At 36.1% G+C, this 21989-nt stretch overlaps 3 protein-coding genes and 1 non-coding gene across 7 annotated transcripts; 1 reads left to right on the top strand and 3 right to left on the bottom strand.

Moving 5' to 3' along the window:
• Window positions 1–916: 916 nt before the first annotated feature.
• CPFTSY (signal recognition particle receptor protein, chloroplast (FTSY)) lies at window positions 917–5408 on the top strand. Its single transcript, XM_086596816.1, has 12 exons — window positions 917–1294; window positions 1378–1482; window positions 1568–1641; window positions 1729–1787; window positions 2370–2407; window positions 3013–3133; window positions 3221–3289; window positions 3383–3465; window positions 4017–4085; window positions 4440–4502; window positions 4655–4781; window positions 4878–5408. The coding sequence occupies exons 1-11, from the start codon at window positions 986–988 to the stop codon at window positions 4766–4768; spliced, it is 1104 nt and encodes a 367-aa protein (XP_086452942.1). The 5' UTR covers window positions 917–985; the 3' UTR covers window positions 4769–4781; window positions 4878–5408.
• A 240-nt stretch (window positions 5409–5648) lies between these two features.
• On the bottom strand, window positions 5649–5722 carry TRNAV-AAC (transfer RNA valine (anticodon AAC)). Its single transcript has one exon. It is a non-coding gene; the product is annotated as a tRNA-Val (tRNA).
• Window positions 5723–6156: 434 nt separating this feature from the next.
• On the bottom strand, window positions 6157–7320 carry LOC147513646 (Sugar isomerase (SIS) family protein). Its single transcript, XM_086596817.1, has one exon. The coding sequence runs from the start codon at window positions 6920–6922 to the stop codon at window positions 6320–6322; it is 603 nt and encodes a 200-aa protein (XP_086452943.1). The 5' UTR covers window positions 6923–7320; the 3' UTR covers window positions 6157–6319.
• Window positions 7321–7416: 96 nt separating this feature from the next.
• Window positions 7417–11683, bottom strand: I-2 (phosphoprotein phosphatase inhibitor). Of its 4 annotated transcripts, none has more exons than XM_086596818.1 (5): window positions 11479–11683; window positions 11210–11267; window positions 9418–9530; window positions 9159–9332; window positions 7417–7819 (listed from the first exon to the last, which is right to left on the bottom strand). In XM_086596818.1, exons 2-5 carry the CDS (start codon window positions 11212–11214, stop codon window positions 7578–7580), a joined length of 534 nt encoding a protein of 177 aa, XP_086452944.1. In that variant the 5' UTR covers window positions 11215–11267; window positions 11479–11683; the 3' UTR covers window positions 7417–7577. The 4 variants fall into 4 exon arrangements, with proteins under 4 accessions (XP_086452944.1, XP_086452946.1, XP_086452947.1 ...); XM_086596820.1 differs by having other exon boundaries at window positions 11447–11597; XM_086596821.1 differs by having other exon boundaries at window positions 11358–11584.
• Between the last annotated feature and the right edge of the window lie 10306 nt (window positions 11684–21989).

Raw genomic sequence — 21989 nt, 5'->3', positions numbered from 1 at the left:
CTAACGATTTTGAGTTTGTTTACGTGTCGAGATAAAATATGTCTCTAGAACCCCTCCCATACAAGAATTATGCATCCTAATATGACATCTATACATATAAAAATATGTACATGTTTGAGTTACGAAAATTTTATGACATCGATCTAAGCCGAAAGGCATAATTAATTAGGCACAGTCAGCATTAGATCAATATGTATATGATCTATCAAGGTATCTCTACACTATATGATAGCCGGGTTTGTAGGAACCACACTTCTCAACCGAACAGTATATTTCTAATCTATCAATTTTAAGATTTTAGAACCACCTCCCTACATTTATTTAAATTATATCTCTCCTATTTATTAATTACAATTGGCTCTCTGATCTCTATTAAAATTGAACCACCTCCTTCTTCAATAATTTTAGGATAGTCTTCTTAATTTAAAAGCTAAAATTTATGTATAGGAATTGTATATTTTCCCCATTTTTAGAAAATTGTATCTCTTTTCTTAGTGAGAGATTCACAAAAAATTGTTTATCTTTAGTTTTTTTAACAATTTTCATTTTAGTTCTTTACAACTTGGCGAACTGATGCGTAGCACAGGACACATGCTAGTTCTTATTAATGACCGATAATCTAGCAGAACCAAACATGATCAATCGCATCCATTCGTAACATCTAAAACTATTTAACAATCTCCAACCACCATGAAAATGGCATGACCATGACGTTGAAAAGCATCAATACCATAGTCCTAATTTCCTAAACGTTCTTGACAAAAGATGGAATTTAATTATTTAAGCAATTCACATAACTTCTTGAATAAATCCTGTATGAAGGAATGCAAGTCTTTCAACCGGGCCCATGGGCCTGGCCAATTAATGGGGCTGAGTCATATTGATGTAGTAGTTAAAAGGAAAAATAGGGAATGTCTAAAATTGCCAAGAACGATTACGGCCTAGTTGGCTTCTTTGTTACTTTGAAAACTGAGAGGTTGCACTGATGGCAGCAGCTCCACCAAACCTATCCTTTCTATCCCCTTCCTCAAAACCTGTTATAACATCACTCCCGCCACCTCACTTCCCGCCTTCTAAATACACAAGAACCGGTTCAACTCGGTTCAAATGCTCAGCTGGCCAAGTCGGGTTCTTCACCCGGTTAGGCCGTTTGATCAAAGAAAAAGCCAAGAGTGATGTTGATAAAATCTTCTCTGGTTTTTCTAAAACTCGAGATAATCTTGCTGTCATTGATGAACTTTTATTGTACTGGAATCTTTCTGAAACCGACCGGGTTTTAGATGAACTCGAAGAGGTAGTAGTAATTCTTTCAGTTTCATTATGTTCCATTTTTTGTGCCAAATTGTTTTTGATAGTTTTTTTTTTTTTGTAGTGTAGATTTTACTTGTATCTGATTTTGGTCCAAAGATTACAATCAAGATTGTTGAAAGTTTGAGAGAGGATATATTAGCTGGGAAGTTGAAGTCAGGAAGTGAGATTAAGGTAATGAGTAATTGGTTATTGGCGGGTTTTTTTTGCGTGTTTACGAAGACTTTAGTTTGTTGGTTGATGTGGGTTTTGTTGATAGGAAGCTTTGAAGAAATGTGTACTTGATTTGTTGAAAAGTAAAGGGAAAAAGAGTGAGCTTCAATTGGGATTCAGGTTTGTCGTTTGTACACATTCTGATTGTTTTCTTGTGATAATAGCTGTTTTTTGTTTGATCGAACTTGTTTGTTTGACTGAATTTAGGAAACCAGCAGTAATCATGATTGTTGGTGTGAATGGAGGGGGGAAGACCACATCTCTTGGTAATGATATAAAACTTTTAGTTGTTATCATCTGTACATAAATTATAATCACCAACCTATATATTAATCTTTTGCATTCATGGTAGTGTCTAATTGATGTGTCGGAATTATGAGTTCAAGTCTAGAGTGGTTACGATTTACGATTTAAAGCATACTTAGAGAGATTTAAAGCATATTTAACGCAGTTAAGAAACCTTAAGTTCATTATGTTGGCTAGTTACTATACTTCGTATGGACTCTACTGGACTACTGGTGTTTGTAAATACTGTTTGGTGTAATTAATAATATTAGTTTGGTTACTGAAAAAAAAACTAGTAACTACGCCCTCCAAGGCTTCCCTGCAGCTCAAAAAATATGTAAGGTATGTTTGCTACTTTTCTGCTAAAAGAATAATTGAGGGCTCAATCTTGAGAAATTTGATAAGCAGCAGTCCATGACAAAAATTTCACTTCATGGAACTCATGAACCTTAGTAGTTGATTTTTTAACCCAAATTGCAAGCCAATTAAACCTTCTTTTGCTCTGTCATTTGGATACAGTAAGACTGAGTTCTTTTCATCAAGTGTTTGCTCCATTCTTGCAGGCAAACTTGCATATAGATTAAAGAATGAAGGAGTAAAGGTAGTGATCTTACTTTGTAACCTCTTTTGTTCTTCTATTTCTTTCTACTTTTGATTTGGAGGCCTTTGATATATCTGTGATCACAAGTCCCAGTGATCAAAGGTTACTCGCTGATAGACCAGTAAACCAAGTTATGTCCGTGTTTACGTCTTATCTTATATATCTTTTATAGTGTTAGGGCCCGGAGCAACCCTCCACAGGTCAAACCAGTCCGGGGCAAGACCGAACCAGCCCAACTAGTACCAATATTGTCCTCACTTAGCCACCTTGTTCCTCTCAAGGTGTGGGGTTTTTCTTAAAAGGCATTGGCACTAGTTAGGGTCTGCAAGTCACTTATATACTTTGTTGTGAACTCCAACTTGGACGATGCAGGGCTAATTTTACTCCACACATACCCAATATATACTTCTTTCATTATTTCTAAATAATTTGGCTTGATCAATGTTACTGTTCTTAAAATTTGTGTCTTCTGTTAACTTCATATTTTGTGATAAATTTTCTCTTTTATAGTAGTATCCTACCTAAACTGCATATTATAGAGAATTCCAGTCATGTTTACCTTTTCTCTTCGGATTGTTCATCTCTTTGTCTTGGGACTGTTTCAGATACTAATGGCAGCAGGTGATACATATAGAGCTGCTGCTAGTGACCAGTTGGAAATATGGGCTGAGAGGACTGGATCTGAGATTGTTGTGGCTGAAGGAGAGAAGGCCAAAGCATCAACAGGTTGGAAGGAATATCAATGCGATTCTTTTCAAATATGTAACAGAACCTCCTCTTGTACTGTATTGTTTTAAATTGGTATCTGGATAGTTCTTTCACAGGCTGTTAAAAAAGGGAAAGAAGAAGGCTATGATGTTGTTCTATGTGATACATCTGGACGTAAGTGAGGAAAACTTCCATTGTTAATTGTTTTTCTTTGTTTGTTTCTTCCCTGGGAGTGATTTTCACTGTAACAGTAATGTCTTTTGGTAGGGCTGCACACTAACTACAGCTTGATGGAAGAGTTGATTGCATGCAAGAAAGCTGTTGGCAAAGTTGTTTCTGGCGCGCCAAATGTAAGCTTACATGTCTGTATCTCTTGATATTTCTTCTTTAGTTATTAAACGTGTGCGGTATGCCAATCCTGTTTGCTACCTATCTACTGGTGGAAAAAGTGTGTCTCGGTTGTTTCCAAGTAAAACTATGGTTTTATTTGAAATTTCTTTCTTAACTGATACTCACATCATAGAATGACATGTAATAATTCTGAAAAGTGGACAAGCAGTATGATAAAGATAGGCAACGGGTAAAAATCATGACCCTGTATGCTATCCTTTGGAAGCTGAGATTAGAGCAAAGTAGATGGTATTTTGTATGTAACATGACTCTCCAACTAAAGTTTTTCTGGTTTAGCTCTTTTGAGGTCTATTCATCCTCTTTACTTTTTTGGGACAAGTCTTGGTTTTGTTAAAACTTTCTAGACTTGAAAGATGATATTTGTATCATCGGTCTGAGCAGGATTCCTTTTTTTTTTTCTGTTCATCGGTCTGAGCAGGATTCCTTTTTTTTTTCTGTTCATTTGTGAACTCCCAACCTGACTTTGATTACATCCTGTGCAATTTTTCAGGAGCTTCTGCTAGTTTTGGATGGGACAACTGGTCTGAATATGCTCCCTCAAGCAAGAGAGTTCAATGAAGTAATTATTCTATCTGCTATGATCTTATTAACTCTTTTCTAATATACAGATAGTTAGATTTCACTTCCATGTGTGTGTTTGTGTCTGTATGCATGCTTGAAAGTACCGGTTAGCACTTCAATCTCTCTTATATAAAGCATGTTTTACTCTGTTCTGTGATAAGGTTTTCATTGGAACTCTTCTCTTCATTCTGTAGTATCTTGAAACACTTAATTGTAGTCACACATGAGATTATGAGAAGTCCAAAATTATAACCTTCATACTGCTTTCATTTTAGGCCTGTTTAATTAAATCTCTTGTTGCTGAGAATATGTTATTATATTGATTGTCTTGAGTTTTGAACTTTTGCAACAGGTGGTTGGGATCACAGGATTGATCTTGACGAAATTGGATGGGTCTGCTAGAGGTGGCTGTGTGGTATGCTAACACTTCATGTGATTGTGATGTTATATGTATTATGTAAACAATAATGGGATTGTGGTTTCTGGAGGATCCTTTCTTGATTGCATGATATAATAAAATGTTTTTTGCAACTTTCTTATAGAGGAGACACTTGGATGTATTTGCAGGTCAGTGTAGTTGACGAACTTGGCATCCCTGTAAAGTTTGTGGGTGTTGGCGAAGGGGTGGAAGACCTCCAACCATTTGATGCAGAGGCCTTTGTTAATGCTATTTTCTCTTGAGGGAGCATAAGTTGTCAGTACAAGCAAATGTTTCGACTATAATTTCTTTTATGACCACGAGTTGTTTGTAAGATACAAACAAAGCTTATATGCTTCTTTTGTTACACAGGGTGTTACCGTATTTATATGGTAGCTTAGCTCGAAGAAACAGGAAAGACTGCCTGAATGAATAGAAGATTGAAGCCGATTCATTTGTTGCAAGTTTATGGAACGATGATCAAACAGCTGCAGTGGGTTCTCTTCTTGCCATATGCTGTGGTAATTGATGCCAATTAACAAAGTTCATATGTATGATGACCTCACTAATCAAGAATGATTTGTTGCATCGACTCCAGCCCGAGCATGTTTTTGTTGCCCCCTTACATAAGTTGCCCAGAATGATTTTGGAAGTATAATGTGCTTCTTTCATGATGGCGCACTCTTTAAAATGTCTTTGGCTGTTTGTAGATGAAAATATAAGGGTATAATGTACTCACTTAGCTGCTATCACCACCAAGTGGTCGGGGAAATGGATGGTGGTGTCTGTAGAAATTTGTGATATTGAGTTAGTAACCTAATGAGGTCTAACTAAGGAGATGTTAGTTTGCAAGGTGTAATAAGAATTTCTATGTTGAAATGAATTTCAATGTCTATTCTCTCATATTGCATGAGAAAATTGATCCATTCCTTCCAGCGGAAAGAAAAAAGCATATGGAAATCGAAGAGAAAATATATTGAGTTGCATAGTGCAGTCTAATCGCTTTTGTAAAAGTAATAATAGTACCACTAAAAATAAACCTACAAATACCAACAGTGCACGCACAATTGCACACCTTGCCACCCAAAAGAAAAAAGGAAAATATACAGTGCAATTTAACAACGAAAAAACTGATATCAAATTTGGCTTCGCCCGGGCTCGAACCGGAGACCTTCAGTGTGTTAGACTGACGTGATAACCAACTACACCACGAAACCCTGTTGCATGCTCACATCAACGTTTTATATACAACACAGACTGCTAGTAAACAAAAACACACAGGAGCGACTCACCCCTACAGCAATTTTAGTTGGCTTCAAACTAAAGTTTTCTAATTGAGTCGTTCTAATATAACACAACGTATTACGCATCCGTGTACCACAAGCCAATCTAAACTTGACACGTCAATGGGGTAACCAAGTGACTAGGAAAACCGGGTTTTCAAGAAAGAAACAGTAAAAATAGATGTAAAACAAGAATGACCACCATCTTCTTCATTGTTGCACCGGAGACAGCCAACGGCACTAATCTTTTTCTCTCGAAAGTGCTATCATTAAAAAAATAAATAAGTTGCAAAAAATCACAATATTATGGAATACATTTGTTTTTTTTTTCGTTGTATTTGGGAAACTTCATAAGTTGCAAAAAATCAGAAATACATTTGTTTTTTTTTTCGTTGTATTTGGGAAACTTCAATAATTGGATTGCATTAAACAATTTAGTACTTGAAATACACAGAATTGAATAATATGCGTACACAAACTTGAATCTATGGTCTTGACTCTTGAGCCGCCACTGAAGCACACAATAACATTCTACTCGAGATTGGTATGGCGAGACCGGATGGCTTCAGGAGTTTGACCAAGAATCCCAGTCAACTTAAATACAACCATCTCAAACAACACGAACATAGCTCCTTCATAAACACTCCCCATCGGTAGCAACGAAACTGACTCTTCTTCTTTGGCCATAGTCTGTGCTGGCAAAAACGCAATTTTATCAGCATACTTAACAGCACTACCATTCTCTGGCTGTGCAGTAACAACCACAACACAAGCACCGTTAGATTTAGCTATACCACAAATAGCATCAACGGTTGGAAATCCACCTGGACCCGCTGAAGCTATAAGCAAATCGGAAGATGAAATTGGAGGTGTAGTCATGTCACCAACGCAATGAGCAGAGAGACCAAGATGGGCCAAACGCATGCAAAACGCTTTTAGCATTAGGCCTTCTCGGCCCACTCCGTGTACAAACACCCTGCCTTGTCTGAAAGATGTGGCTGAAATTTCTTCCAGGAGGAATGATAGAGCAGATGGTAGTGTTTCGGAGATCGTGGATTGAGAGAAAACAGAGTTTATTTGATTGCATATTTGAGTTGCCAAAGCGGACACTGAATTTTTCTGGTCAGTAGCCATGATTGTTGATCGACAGTGGAATCAAGAGTTGACGAGTTGTGATGCTTTTCTTCTTCCAAATGTTGCCACAACGCCGTTTCTTCTTCTTATCCTTTTTGTTCTTAGCCAGCCCAATTAAAGCCCATCCTAGTAAAGCCTAACCTCTACAAAGCCCAAGACTGGTAAAGCTTTAAATAACTAAGGCCTAACTTAAGCCCGCCGGATTAAAGGCCCTTAATCCTATTAGCTAGAAATGGCATCGGATCCAACGTTTGGTAAATTGCAGATGAGCGTTCAGCGACGGAAACAATTCCGTCAGTTTCTGTAGTATCAACTATCAACTTATACCTGGTACAGTACGAACATAACAAAGAGAACAGGCCAACCACCATGCAGATATTACGGATCAAGCCGGAGTGCTATTTGGATCCAAAGAACGAATGGAAACATATGGCCTAAGCCGCTTAGGCCATACATAATCAACTTCAAGTTTAAAACCCAGAAGGAACAGATTGTTAGATCACAACAACGCCACGAAAGGATCTATTTACAAACAAAAGAAACAAAGAATAACACCTGATATTCCAAATTCCACATCAAGAAGATATAAAAGATGATCAGTTTTGCAGAAGTTGAGAAGTATAATTTTATTCGGGGACAGCTTACAACCAAGCAACTAAACTCGATCTACTAGTGGTTGTTTGGGTGAAGTCCCACTGCCTTTCTCGATCTCCATTGCTCTAACAGCACCGTTCAAGGATGAGGGTGAATTGTGTTTCCCTTCATTCGCCTCATCAAGTACATCAGCTTCATCGTCTACCAAGGATCCTTTTCTTTTGAATTCTTTCACCTTACGGTACTCATCATAATGCACTCGCCGGTGCTCCCTAAAACTTTTGGTCCTACCAGTTTTGGAGTCTGGAAAAGTTCAAGATCAAAGGGAAAACATAACGATTATTAGCCAGAAGTTTTATTTAAAGTAATTTATAAAGTAAACAAAGGAATCTTGACTTTTCTATTCTTGAACTCCGTAGAAAAGATTCTTTCAAATAACAAACTCAATCAAATATAGCTGTTGGGTCACTTCCAATGCTTAGGGATATCTGATATACCTAAAAATAATCAATCAGAGACTCAAAATGTCTCCAATGACAAGCTGTTAGAAAACAGACTCCCACAAGACCATGTATATAATTCACCTTTATGAACTCTTAACAGATTGCAGTGTTCCTGAGGTGCAACTACCAGTCACTGTGTCCTGAATGGATGCTTTGTTTCGTACCCACCACAGAATACTTATAAAGTACAGGTTTGCGATTAAATCCAGTAACATATATTAGTTTACATGAGAAAAACTCAAAAGAAGAAGACACACATACTTTTAAACACCCTTTGAAAAAAAAACAAAAAAAAGAAAAACAATTTATACTCCAGCTTCACACAAGACCTGTAATTATGACCAAACACACAGCACAATGACTTTTTTTTTTATCGGTAAAGTATAACTTTATTAATATAATTAAAGATAGGTACATAAGGATGAGATATCCTCCATTACATGCATATAGAAAAAAAAAAGAAAAGAAAAGAAAAACCATAAAGTGACAAGTCTCTTAGCCCGATCATCTCATTATGGACTCCCATCGAAACACAAACGCCTCAAAAGGTATGTCTCGTGTCTCAATATCATGTCAAAGTTAGCCATAATGACTTCCAGAAAGTTAGCCAGTTAAGTGATGCATATCATGTCAAAGTCGTGACTCTGAAGTCCTAAGAGAATGCATCACACAAGATCATAAAGACTTCTTCAAGTACAGTGTTAATAAATGTTTTCCCTGCCATAACAACTTTCAGTTCTAATTGAAAGCAAATCAGAAGACTTTTCCAGTTACAAGTAAAAAAGTTAAGAAAAGTGGGTTCATCTATCAAATTCAGACAAGCAACTTATTTCTTAGTTTCTCGTTGAGTATTACTACAGTCTACAGCTATGTATAATCTACATATAACTTGAGAACCTGTCAAGAGATTAAAAGAGTTATATGCTTCTTAAATTCCTATTCATACCTAAGTGCATAACACAAGTACATCTTCTATCAGGTTAAGAAGCTGATGTGAGTCTCAGAGATATACATCTCCCTTGTTTTTCAGAACATTTAACCAAACATAAAGGGAAAAATGATTTCACAGACAATCCACTATGATTAAGCACATAATTTTTTTTGCATATAACTCTCAACTATTTAGAAAAGTTTAAAACCTTCTTTATCTTGATCCATCACATCAGCTTCATCATCGGAGGATGTCCAGCCACCAGACTGCATAGAGTCCTGTCTACTTGAGGAAGCTACATCAGTCAATGCGCTACGTATAGCTTCTGCATGTGCAGCATTATCATCGTGTTCGTCAAAATCCTGTATTGGAGACATAGAACCTACAAGATAAACACTATCAGTTAACATTGACAAACCTTTTTCACAAATAGGGAATGAAACCAAAAAAGAACAGGATCTGCATACCATCCTCATATTGCATGGAATGATAAGGGGTCTTGGGCTCAGTTATTTTCTGCCTTACAGGTTTGTTTGCCTCAATCTCGCCCAAGTTAGCTTCATTCCATCTTACACGCCCCCTGAAGTAAAAAACATGTGAGCAAATACAAATAAGTAGTGGATACAAATCATATAGCCACTTATCTACAAAATCAAACTATACCATTAGCACTAAGTTAAACACAATACACTAATTAGCAGCACCAAAAGCCATGTGTTGCACAAAACAGCAGAACAAGACAAGAACGTCTAGTGTATTTGCCAACAAAAGCATCAACGGCACTTTCACTAGAAAACTCATTATTTCCACATTTTCTATTAAATTGCAGGAACCTTCATGGGATACTGTGAATGGAATATGATGATTTTTCGACCATTTTTTTCCTTTCTCCTTTTCTGCCAAGTAAAAATGGTCAGTGGCATTTAAAGGAAAAAAAATCTTCAAGATCTATATATATATAACAAAATACGGAGGCAGGGTCCACAAACTCCCAAATCTCACGGCTGACATGTTGTACTGCCTCTTATGACGTGGCAATATCAATGACTTTACGGCTTTGAGTTGTTCAATTTTTATGTGTGATTCACTCAATCATAGTCAGTTATTTAAGTCAGTAAAAACTTCCCGGTTGGGTTAGAATTAGAAGGAACGTCAGAATTGGGGCCCTGTATGGTGATTGATTAAGTTTGGGAATTTGATGGGCTCATCAAAGACACTGGGTAAAAGCAAGCCCATATGATACAAGGGCTACGATTGATAGCCTGGGCCTGTACTTTGGCACTTAAGGTAGGCCTTTGACGAGCTGATCAGTGCAGAATGGCACGGGAACACACTAGTAAATAGATAAAGAGTGCAGGATGAAATATCATACTACTGAAGAGACGAAGTAGAAAAGAAAAGACATACAAGTCACAACAGACACCTAAGAAAACGCAAACTCAGAAGAAATATCCCTGTTTCTCCCTCCTCACTTCTTACACCAAAGAACCAAAAATATTATTATATGATCCATCAAGAGGCAAAAGAACCAAAAGAGTGATAACAATATCATTTATATATAACTACAGTGTTGAGGACTTTGGTTACAATCATAAACAGATAATTTTTCAATCTTCCATATGCGATAAAGGGTCACTCAGTATAAGCCTTAGTCTATGCGAGAAAGGATCACTCGGTACAAACCTTACTCTAAAGCTAGAACAATTACCATATCTATATGTGCTCGAGTTTGGCAAGGTACCAGATACTAACACGCGACACTTAGTATCCTATACCACCCTCAAGAGTCATTCAGAGTAGTCTCTTCTGGTAAAAATATCAAGTTCCAGAGAACCTTACCTTAAACTTTGGATACTTAAAGTAGGCAAGCTAATTAAACTGCACACACGTGAGGCATCTCAACCAGAACAAAAACACGGTAGAAATGACACAACGAATGGTATTTACACTTGATTTATGAAAAAAAAAAAAAAACCCCATGATTCCTTGCAATGTATAAAGAGACATAACCTAAGTGGGCCGAGTGATAATTGTTTGTCGATCCATTTCAACAACTTGAAATAAAAAGGATGTGTCAAGGAAATTCTATTCTTAGACCATTCAAATTGAAAGGTCTGGTAAGTCGTAATGAGCTGGATTTTAACATTATGAATTTATTATCACTACATCCCCACAACAACATATAACATCAAACACCACTACTAAAACATGTACGAGGCTGCATTAAAATGAGAGACTCAGCAAAAAAAAAAAACTTACTTCATTTTCTCAAAAGTATAATCTCAAAGATGTAATTGTTTAGCTCCAATGGGATAACCTACAAACAACATTGTTAATTCATACAACCAAACTTACGGAAAATAACAGTTTTGTAAGGTGGTAAAAAACAAACTTAGTAAATCTTTACTTTTTAGAAGAAAGAATTTGAACGGTTCGGGAAAGATACAAAACGTAACTCCCTTAACAAAAATTGAATGATATAATTACCAATCTGACCTAACCCCCAAATTCATAAATCTGATTCGAACCTTTTTAGTTTGTTGAAAGATCGAATTGTGATGGATGAGAGAGAGCGAGAGAGATAAAAAGGGAGCGGGATTCGCTGTTAAGGCATTTTTGGAATCTGAGAGCCCCTTCGAATTTGTGTATTTTACTATTTTTATTACCTGACCCGATTGACCGAAAATTACAAATTTTTGAAAAATCCCTAAAAGTTTTTGGGGCATGACCCATGGACCCCCGGTTCCCAAAACCCATCTATAAAGGCATGCGAAGTCACCGGCTCACCGCCCTTTCCAATTCACATACAATTTCTTCATTTTTTTAATACTTTATTATTGCCATTAGTATTCAAGGTCATGAAAATAAGTTTCAATCTCTTACCACGTCGCTTAGTGGAATATGTGAGGAGTAAATAAATCCTTTTTTTTTTAAGTGAGATTACATATGAAAAATAGGTTGCATGTTTTAGTTTTTTAGTTAAATTGAAAGGTTTTTCTCTGTTTGATGTCGTTGAATTGTTTGGATGGTTGTAAATATACATGAGTTCGTCTACCCCGGGGATATCCTCATAGGGACGACATCCGATACCGTTGGATCTCGGATCCAACGGTCCGAAAATCAAAAACAAATTCACATTCTCTCTCTTCCTTTTTGTTTTTGATTTTCGGACCGTTGGATCCGAGATCCAACGGTATCGGCACACTCATCCCTATAAGGACATCCTCGGGGTAGCCCAAATCAATATACATATATTCTTATAACATTCGGCAACCAATCATAGGACGACACGTAAAAGAACTCAGCAGCCCATCAGATCAAGCCATCAACACAAGTATAAGGTGCTACGCCCTATACTCGACACCGTTCTACATACGAAATTTATCTCACTTATGAAGGCAGGGCTATGACTCATATGCTCTATACTCCACACTGTTCCACCTACAAGTACCACACTCATCCAACTGACTTAAAGATCACTTCTTAGAGCATTCCCAATGCAGGAGAATAATAGGGGTTTGTGAAAAAAGTCACCAGTTTTTGGGGAAAATGGGTCTGCAATGCAGAGGTGAAAAACTAGGTGATTTTTTTTCTCTAGTTGATTTTAAGGTGAAACCTTTCACCGAGATAGTGGCTGACTTGTTAACTTCGGACGGGATGTTGGATTCCGTCTCGCGTGTGTGTGTTTTTTTTTTAAAAATGAGTTTTTTTTTCGAACGAGATGTTGGATTCCGTCTCGCATGATTTTTCGACTTTTTTTCGGTTTTTGTTTTAAATTTCAGACGGGATGTTTCATTCCGTCCGGAGTGTTTTTTCGATTTTTACGTCCAAACGGAATCCAACATCCCGTCCGAGATATTTTTTTCACCTTTGCATTGTACAGTTTCACCTTGTTTTTCACCAAAACGGTGAAAAGAAGGTGAATAAGTGCTGAGGTCGCAGTGATAAGGGGGGGATTATATTCATCTACATAGCAAATACTCTTATATACATAACGTCCTAAATCAAACCCAGAGCATTCTCATTCTCCTCCTTTATACATATAAAGTACGAACCATCAACTGCCATCCTTGCATCACTACTCCACCATACTGAATGCAATTTTCTGCTGGACCAACTAAGGAAGAAGAAGAGAGATCGGCTCAATCATGGCAACAGATCAACATGCCTCATCATCTTCTCCCCCCATTCAGCCAACTCAAACTGGTGGTGGGGTGTCCTCTTGGAGCTCTTTGTTCAAAGGAGGTGTTTCAAATGCGAAAACAACTGCTTTGAAGAACTTTACTCTGTTGCTTGTTGATGGAGTTGCTGAAGTCCCTGAACATATTGTAGAACAAGGTATACAAGAATGGAAAGACTATTTAGTGTGTTATTTCCTTGACAAAAGACTACCTTTTCCTATGGTTAAGGAGTTTTTAACTAAAGAGTGGAAGCTAAAGGCATCTTTTGAGATCGCTACAGATAAGGAATTGTTCTACATTTCCTTCTCTAATGGCGACGATAGGAAAATGGTGTTGGAAGCAGCCCAATTTTTTATTGCTTGGTAGGATATTTGTTTTAAAGCCTTGGAGTGTTGTGATTGAATCTGAAAGGAACAAAGTTGATACTGTTCCTATATGAGTAAAGTTGACTGAAGTTCCAAAACAACTGTGGACACTTGATGGCATCTCTTTTGTGGCTAGTTTAGTTGGTGTCTCCATGTTTATGGATGACGCAACTGCACAAAGAAAGAGACTCTCTTATGCTCGTGTGTGTGTAGAAATCCCGGCGACTTTTAAGTACCTAGCAATTGTGAAACTAAAAGTTGGTGGGAGAGAGGTGGTGGTGGGTGTGGAATATACGTGGAAACCTTCTTCATGTGAAAATTGTAACAAATTTGGTCATGCCACTGCCAAATGCACTTCAAGAGTTAACAGAGTTTGGACAAAGAAGAAACCAACGGGGACAAGCTAGTGTTCCAACCTATATGAGCCCTACTCAAGTAAATGAAGCAACACTAGTAGTTCAAAAAAGAGGTAATGGTGTTACAAGTATTTTTAAATAATAGTGGAGGAAACTGTGGTGGTTACCCTCAATTTGCTCTACCAAACATTAATCTTATGAGAAATGTGAGTACAACTCCTATAAGAGGATCTAGATAGAAGACCGCAATTGCAAAGACAAGAAAATAGAGGAAAAGAAAGAAGAATCTATAGCGGCTACATCTTTTTTATGGAGATAAGGGTTGCTTCGCACCTAGGATAATGCAAAATGTGAATGTGCCTAGTGTTGGTCATAGTAATATTCATTTGGTGTCGCTGGAATAGTGGTATGCAATCACTCGAGGTTCCAAAGAACTTTTAAAAAATTTTCGGTTTTATTCGAATGAGGAAGATCAAGGGGATTTGGATGAATGTGGCCGGCAATTGCACAACTACTTGTATAACCCAACCAGTAGTTTTTAATCCTAGTGAGCAATTACCATACAATAGAGGCCTTAATATGTATCAAGGCTTGGTTGCTGAGGAAGAGGACTTGGATGATGACCTTTTAGGCTCAGAAGATGAGTTGTTTACAGATGACCATCTCATGGCTCCTCCACTAGTGGTGACCACATCAAAAAGCAAAGCAAAACAAAAGGATGGTAAGAACAAAGTGGAAGAAGGTAAAATTCGAGTGCGCTCTTCAGGTGAAGTAGAGCCTACTCTTGCTATGATGAAGAAGGCGAAGTCACAAATTAAAAACAGAAGGATAAAAAATCTTGAAGACTACACCAAAGAGTTTTGTGATGATACTCTAGGACTCACTTATTTGTGTTGTGCTTGTGGGTGTTTCTTCTGTGACTACGAGAAAGCGCGGTCTCATCTATGGAAGGATCATCTTGAGATAGTGAAGCAAGTTATGGCCAGAAAGTAGGAGATGAGAGAGCATTCCTAGCACTACTTGTGGTATGTGACGTGAGTATTCTCATGCATGTCAGGCTTGATGTCTGTAGATCGATCTTGTCAGTCTTTGTGTACCTCCTTTTAATGATCTAACTCTTAGGGAGGCTTGTAAGGTTCAACTTTTAATAAAATAGGTGGGGGTCTGCCTTAACCCCATAACCATTTCAAAAAAAAAAAACACTCTCACCAACAACAACAACTATGCTTCTCTACCAACTACACTATTCAGCTATGCCCCTAATACTGATCCATCTCTAAAAGTCATCATAACTCACACCTTTGACACCAGATCTATAAAAGCCAACCCTAGAACTACGTTAGCTAACTTAGCTTGATTCCAAATCCATCACTGGATACATAAATATCTTCCACCAAGAATAGCAGTCATTACCAAACACTCAAAATTTTCCCCACTTATCACAGATTAGCTTAGTCTTAATATCATTTGGTGTAATATTAGAATGAGTCATAAATATACTCATTTTGGTATTTACAATAGTCTAAATCAACTTAGAGTGTTGTGGTTGTGATTTGTGAAAGAGTGAAGTGAGGACGCTCGTCCGAGCTGGCCGGTTGATGAATGCATAGTGTAGCTAAGTGGAGTGTGATTCAACTAATTTATGTCTCCGTTTGGCATCGTGAAATTCTGTAGTACCTGACCATGTTTAGGCTATGTATAATTTGTAGTGGATACCCCAAAAGTAATTAGTTTGGAGACTGTTTGGTCCCTCAGATTTGTCTGGTACTGTTCTTCATTTTTTTTTTCTTATCAATTCTCCAAATTAAATGAAAATAACATCAAATTTTCCAGAAAAAATAACCACAAATCAACCGAAAGATAACCTGTATTAGTAATTTCAAAATGACAACCAAACTTCAATTCAACATAATTTCAACATAATCTCCCTATTACTTGAAGTCCAACAAAAAAAATTGATAATTCAAAAGCACTCCACTAGATTGTGAAGATAGAGAGAAGATTGAAAGTATAAAAAGGAGAAAATTGTGAAGATGGTTCTTCTTTGAATACCCAAATTCTATTTGTGGGTAATGCTTTGGTTTTTTGTTTTTTCAAATACACAGAAGAAAATATGGTGGCCTGGGAGTTAGAACTTAAAACGGAGGAAGTGACAAATATTTGCGGTGGTCGGTTGAGATCGGAATGGAGACGGTGGATAAGAAGAGGCCATAGAGTAGGTGAAGAAGAAGGCTTTCTTCAGCAAGTTCTCGATTTTTTTTTGTTTTTGTTTTTTTTTTTGTTTGTTTGTTTGTTTTTTTTTTTTTTTTTTTTCTCACGTGATTAAATTGAATGAATATCGTTATCTTACCTTTCCCAAGAGATAATGTAATCCTTGTTATCGGGCCATTTTTGTTCTCCTTATTCATAAGTTGTGGCTCATATTCTGAAAATGGACTGGACCAAACAACTAAACACCTTATAAGGGGTCTTATACATTATATAGGCTACCCAAACCATGCTGCCAAACAGGCCCTATAACTTCATGTATTTCTTGTTAATGATCAATGTGGTCGCATTAGTGTAATAAACCTACACTTATGCTCAACCCCCAATTATATAATACGCGGTTAAATAATCCGCTATCGGTAATAGAAAAATGGCATGACTTACCCTGATGCATAAAAAGGTTTACATGTACTATAATTATCATTTACTCGTACCTATAAGTTTGTTGGTCTTCTTTGTTAACGTATGTATACATTTTTGTTGTGATATAAGAATCACCTTGTTGGTACGGTGTGTAGTCGGTGTTAATGTTGTGTAACATGTGTTCATAACTTAGTCACTAGATCGTTAAGCGAGAGCGAGAGCGAGAGAGCGAAAGCGGCAGCGGAAGCGGAAGCGCCAAAACGCTGAACTTGAGAAGCTCCCATTTTGAGAGCGGCTATGGAGCACTTGTATATACTAGCATTATTTATTAATTAGTATAGCACCGAGTTACAAATAATGGCAATTACTACTGATTTGTCATTGGTTAAGTTAATAAATGATTGATTTTCATAATAACAGTATAAAAATCAACTTAACAAAACAGGATGGTCTTGATAGCCAGCGGCTGAGATTCAATTTAAAGGGGTATAAATCAAGGGTCGAGATGAGTGCCACGATGACAGCCCATGAGTTGGATTAGAAATTAATTATATTCTTAATTGTGAAATTAAAAAAAAAAAAAAAAAAAAAAAAAAAAAAAAAAAAAACCCTTTGTTTTATCTAGAAATGATTAATTGCAAACTTTAAACACAATTAAATTTTTACGTGTACCGATTTAACCACTCCATGAGTTGGATTAAAAATTAATTGGATTTTTAATTCTGAAATTAAACAAAAAAAACTCTTTGTTTTATCTAGAAATGACTAATTGCAAACTTTAAACACAATTAAATTTTTACGTGTGCCGATTTATATTTCTTTTATACGTCCAAACGCTAGACTGGTAAAATCTTATTGAAGGACCAAGGCATGCGCTTACATTAACCCCATCTTTATTTGTAATTTAGTACTCTATTTTTGCAATTAAGAATAGCTCTTCATCAGTTCTTATTTGCCCAAGACTCATGAAGACATGAACAGGCGCAACCATTTTCTTCTCTCTCATAAAACAGACGATGAGTTTTCAAACCCAAATGCCTCATTTCTACTGTTTTTGACCATCAAAGGTTTTCCACAAACTCGTGCAAGTATTTTTCTTAGCAAATTAATTATTAATCTTCTTATTATTTTGACTATTTTTGTATCTCTTCAAACTACTGATTTCTGGAATTTTCTTGACTTCCATATTTGAATTGTTACAAGGTTGATGGGGAACTTATGGGAGCAATGGAACGTCACGACAAAGACAACAAACCCGACATTCATCACGGATGATTCAATTTCGTCTAAATCATTCAACTATTCAAGGATGATTCTATCAAATATACACAGTTATCTATATTTATTTTGAATGCAGTTTCCTAATTGCATCGGAGGCATCAACTTTGGTGATTGGGTTGACAAGTTATCATAATCAATATAAGAGGTGAAGCAAAAATTTGTTCTTTAGTATCTTTAAAATATATATTAGTAGCATTGATTCTAAAATCACGTTTAAGCGAATGTTGTAAAAAGAAAATTATAAGATCATGTAAGTGCTGCTTTGATTAATCGATTCTTAAGAGTAGCATTGTTGCGCTAATTCCCTTAAATGTGATGCATTTCTTTGAAAGTTATTTAATCTTGAATAAGAAAAACATATTACTATTGATTCATTGTAAAATGTGTGCTTTCTGCTTTCAAGAAAATGTTTATTGGTTTTATTCTTCAATTTTATTAATTTCTCAGTTGAAAAGTTCATCGGACTAAATAGATAATTGATATTATATGATTAATACTCATCAGATAAATATTTTTATGGGGATTATTTATATTTAAATTTTTATAGTTCATCTCTAAATTTTTTTTTTTGTTATTTTGGTTCCACCAAGCTTTTTACTGTGGAATAGAACTTGATGGAATGTTGACTCAAGACGTTTAGATTTCCACAGTACCTAATGGTTTAGGATGTCTTGGTTCTGCAACATCTTTAGGAAATAGATTATAGATAGTTACTTATGATTGTATGTCGGTTCTACACCTCAAATCTTCTTTTTGTCAAGCCAGATAACTTTTAGGCTACGCTTTTAAGTGGAAAAAGATGAATATTATTTACATTCGGTATGTCAAAGTTTTTCCATATTCTAAGAGCTCCATAGATGCTCTAAGAGAGCCTTTTAAGTTGATCAAGTACTCTGTTTTAATGAGGATACGAATGCATTAGTTCTATTTTAATGGGGAGACGAATGTGTTTCTTCAATCCTAGAGTGAAAAATACTCACTTGAATACACACACATACAAAATTGCTGACTTAGTAGTACATAAAACAATGATTTGGAATCAGTTTATTCTCAAGGCCTATATATGTGCATTTGAGTCACCGAAAAGTGACCATTATGCTTTTCAAACTTAAGCATCCACGTTAAGTATATATTTTTGAGTTTATAAAGGAGTAAATTAAATGTCTAGGTACAGTCTATAATTACATCTTTTATCTTGATCGATGTTCCCTTAATCTATATGCATAATAGCAACATTATTAGACTTTGTTACGTATACATGACTTTCCAATAAGATACTCAATACTTTCCAAAGCTAGCATTACCTGAACTAAATGTACTTTTTTTGTTGCATTGAATTAAAATTGTATTTGTTGATATTGTATTGGTCATTATTTTGACTTTTGAGTTTGTGTTTTAAAAAAAGTGTTATACACCTTTTATGTTTGATAGAAACTTTGCCGAGTCTTATTTCAGGTTGTAAGATGGTATAAGTTAAGTTTTTTGGTGCTTCAAGTTCACTAAAGGTAGTACTAATGCCAACCCGCATAGCTTTTGAAATGAAATATGCACTTGGTGGATAGCTTTTGTGGCATATATCTGCAATATCGACTGCTTTAGTGAATATGACGTTGGTGATCTAGACCCCTCAACCTCCCGAGGTTATGTGCATTCAATTGGTTTTTCTTTGTTCTGATTTAGTTGTAAGCCTTTTTATTTATACATATACAACCAAATTAAATATGCCAAACACTGATCACTAATAATACGATGTTTCAGATTCAAGGCACAAGTCATACTTGGATACAATGTTGTGAAAGAATGTATGGACTTGGTGGTCAAAGTCCTCACTGGAATTCCTATTGTACTATTGAAAATAACACTTTGAAAGCAAAGGGTAAGTGTACGTTGAATTGTGTTTTTAGGTCACTACGTACAATTTGCTCTTGGACTTCTTCTCATGGTGCCTCCTTTTTTGGGGTGAAAAGGTTTCATTTCTTCCAATCACTCTTGCAACGAAGAGGATGCACTAGCCAAGACCTCTACTTCAATTTTAAGTGATTTGATGGGATTTTTACATTGGTATTGGTTGAGTGACTGTGGTATTATTAGTTTTGAATTTTTAGGGTTACAGGTCATTGCTCGAGTATATTATATTTGACAAGGACTTTGGACAATTTCTAACTTGAACAATAAGTTCATGCATTGAACATTGTAGTTCATTTTTGTTGACTATTTGTTTGGTGAAGCAGCCCTGTAGTAATATTAGTTACCAAAGAAAGTGAAGGCATGGTGAAACTTTAGGAATATTATTATTGATGGTCATTCCAGATGTTTTTTATTTGTAAATTTCCAACATATTTATTCGCAAAATGTATTGTTTATTATTATTATTTTTTATTTTTATGTCTTTTTTTTCGTGGGATTTCTTCGACACTCCTATTTTTCGACACTATAGGGGAATTTCCTATTCTTCGACACTCCTATTTTCATCGAGCTGCCTACTTATCAATTTTTATTTTTCGACTCTATAGGGGAATTTCCTATTCTTTGACACTCCTATTTTCATCGAGCTCCTACTTATCAATTTTTTTTCCCATCACAATAAATAGTAAATGCATGTGGAATTTTAAATCACATTATCTATAATGTTTCTTTATGGAATCCATGCCGAAGGCACGGGTATTTACTAGTCAATATAACAAGGGATGGAGGTTTTATGACCCACGTCTGGGATTCGGCATCCTACAGTGGGCTGAGTGGTGGTTGGGATTACATATAATGCCTCAATTACTGTGTTGGAGTTTGATGGTAATTAAGACTTTCCATTAATTTAACAAATCAATTAATAGTAATTAAGACTTTTATTTATTAAATCAATAAATATAACAAAGGAGGGAAGTTTTATGACTCACTGGGATTCCATCCTACGGTGGGTTGATTGGTGGTTGGGATTACATATAACGCCTCGATTACTGTGTTGGAGATTGATGGTAATTAAGACTTTCCATTAATTTAGCAAATCAATTAATAATAATTAAGACTTTTATTTATTAAATCAATAAATAATGATAGTTAAAATATTATATTAATTAAGCAAATCAATAAATAATGGTTTAATTGGTAATTAAAACTTTTCATTAATTTATTAAATCAATAAATAATGATAGTTAAAATTTTATATTAATTTCGCAAATCAATAAATAATGGTTTAATTAGGTAATTAAAAAATAACTTCTAATAATATCAAATTAATTAATGCTTTTAACAATATTTCAAAAATTAAAATAAAGAACTCAGTTCAATCAAAATTTTCAAATTTTATTTTTATCAAAGTTGATATTTAAGGAATAAAAAATCCTACACATCGATTGTTCCCACATAGTCACCACAGTGAGGTTTTTTGACACCAACAACAAGTTTTCAGGAGGTCACCCGTCCTATGACTACTCTTGCATTTTTTTTTTTTTTGCAGGCAGAATGTGAATATATTAATATAAATATAAGGTTACATGGTGAAGAATCGTTAACATGTTACATGAGGGGTTCCCACCACCTAACAAAAGGACTGAGCGTACTCTAGCTAAATCGAAAGTACACCTGATCAAGGCTCTCAATTTTGGGTACAAAAGATGGCCGTGATGCACTCCATTCCGATGCATCCATATCCAAAGTCGCCCCATGCTTTGCTGCGGAATCAGCACTGAAGTCTGGCTTGTACTTCTGGATGATCTCTTCTAAGTATAACTTAGGAGATGTTCTTCGCATTCCTCGAACATTCCAGAATAGAACGTTCGTCATTGATTATGCGGAGTTATTTTTCCTCGCCCTTGTGGATGGAGGAGAGTACTCCTGCAACATCCATTTCGGCTTATTCTTATACTTTACTATCGTCTGGCCTAGTTCCTCACCGACCTCGTCATTCTCATCATCCGCTAAATCATGCCCAGTTAATTGATCTCAGCAAGGAATTAGCCTCATAGTTTAATTTGGCCCTGTTTCTGTCTCCCAAGGATGTAGGCTCAACTTGTCCTGTCGACATTGATGAAAAAGAGATTGATCCTTGGCTATTCGCCCCCTTGTCTAAAGAGCTCTTGTCCTGCAAAGATGGATAATGAACACCTCTTTGTGTCGATTCATCACCCCATTTAACCACCTGATCCTCGGTGAGTGAATTTGCCTCAACAATCTCTTCATGGGTGAAGTTAGACACTATGTTTGAGGTAGGTCCATGGGCCAGAGGAGA

Source organism: Coptis chinensis, chromosome 3 (assembly GCF_015680905.1).
Source record: "Coptis chinensis isolate HL-2020 chromosome 3, ASM1568090v1, whole genome shotgun sequence".
Taxonomy (NCBI): Eukaryota; Viridiplantae; Streptophyta; class Magnoliopsida; order Ranunculales; family Ranunculaceae; genus Coptis; species Coptis chinensis.
The sequence above is the reverse complement of the archived record's forward strand: the minus strand, read 5'-3'. Positions and strand labels throughout refer to the sequence as shown.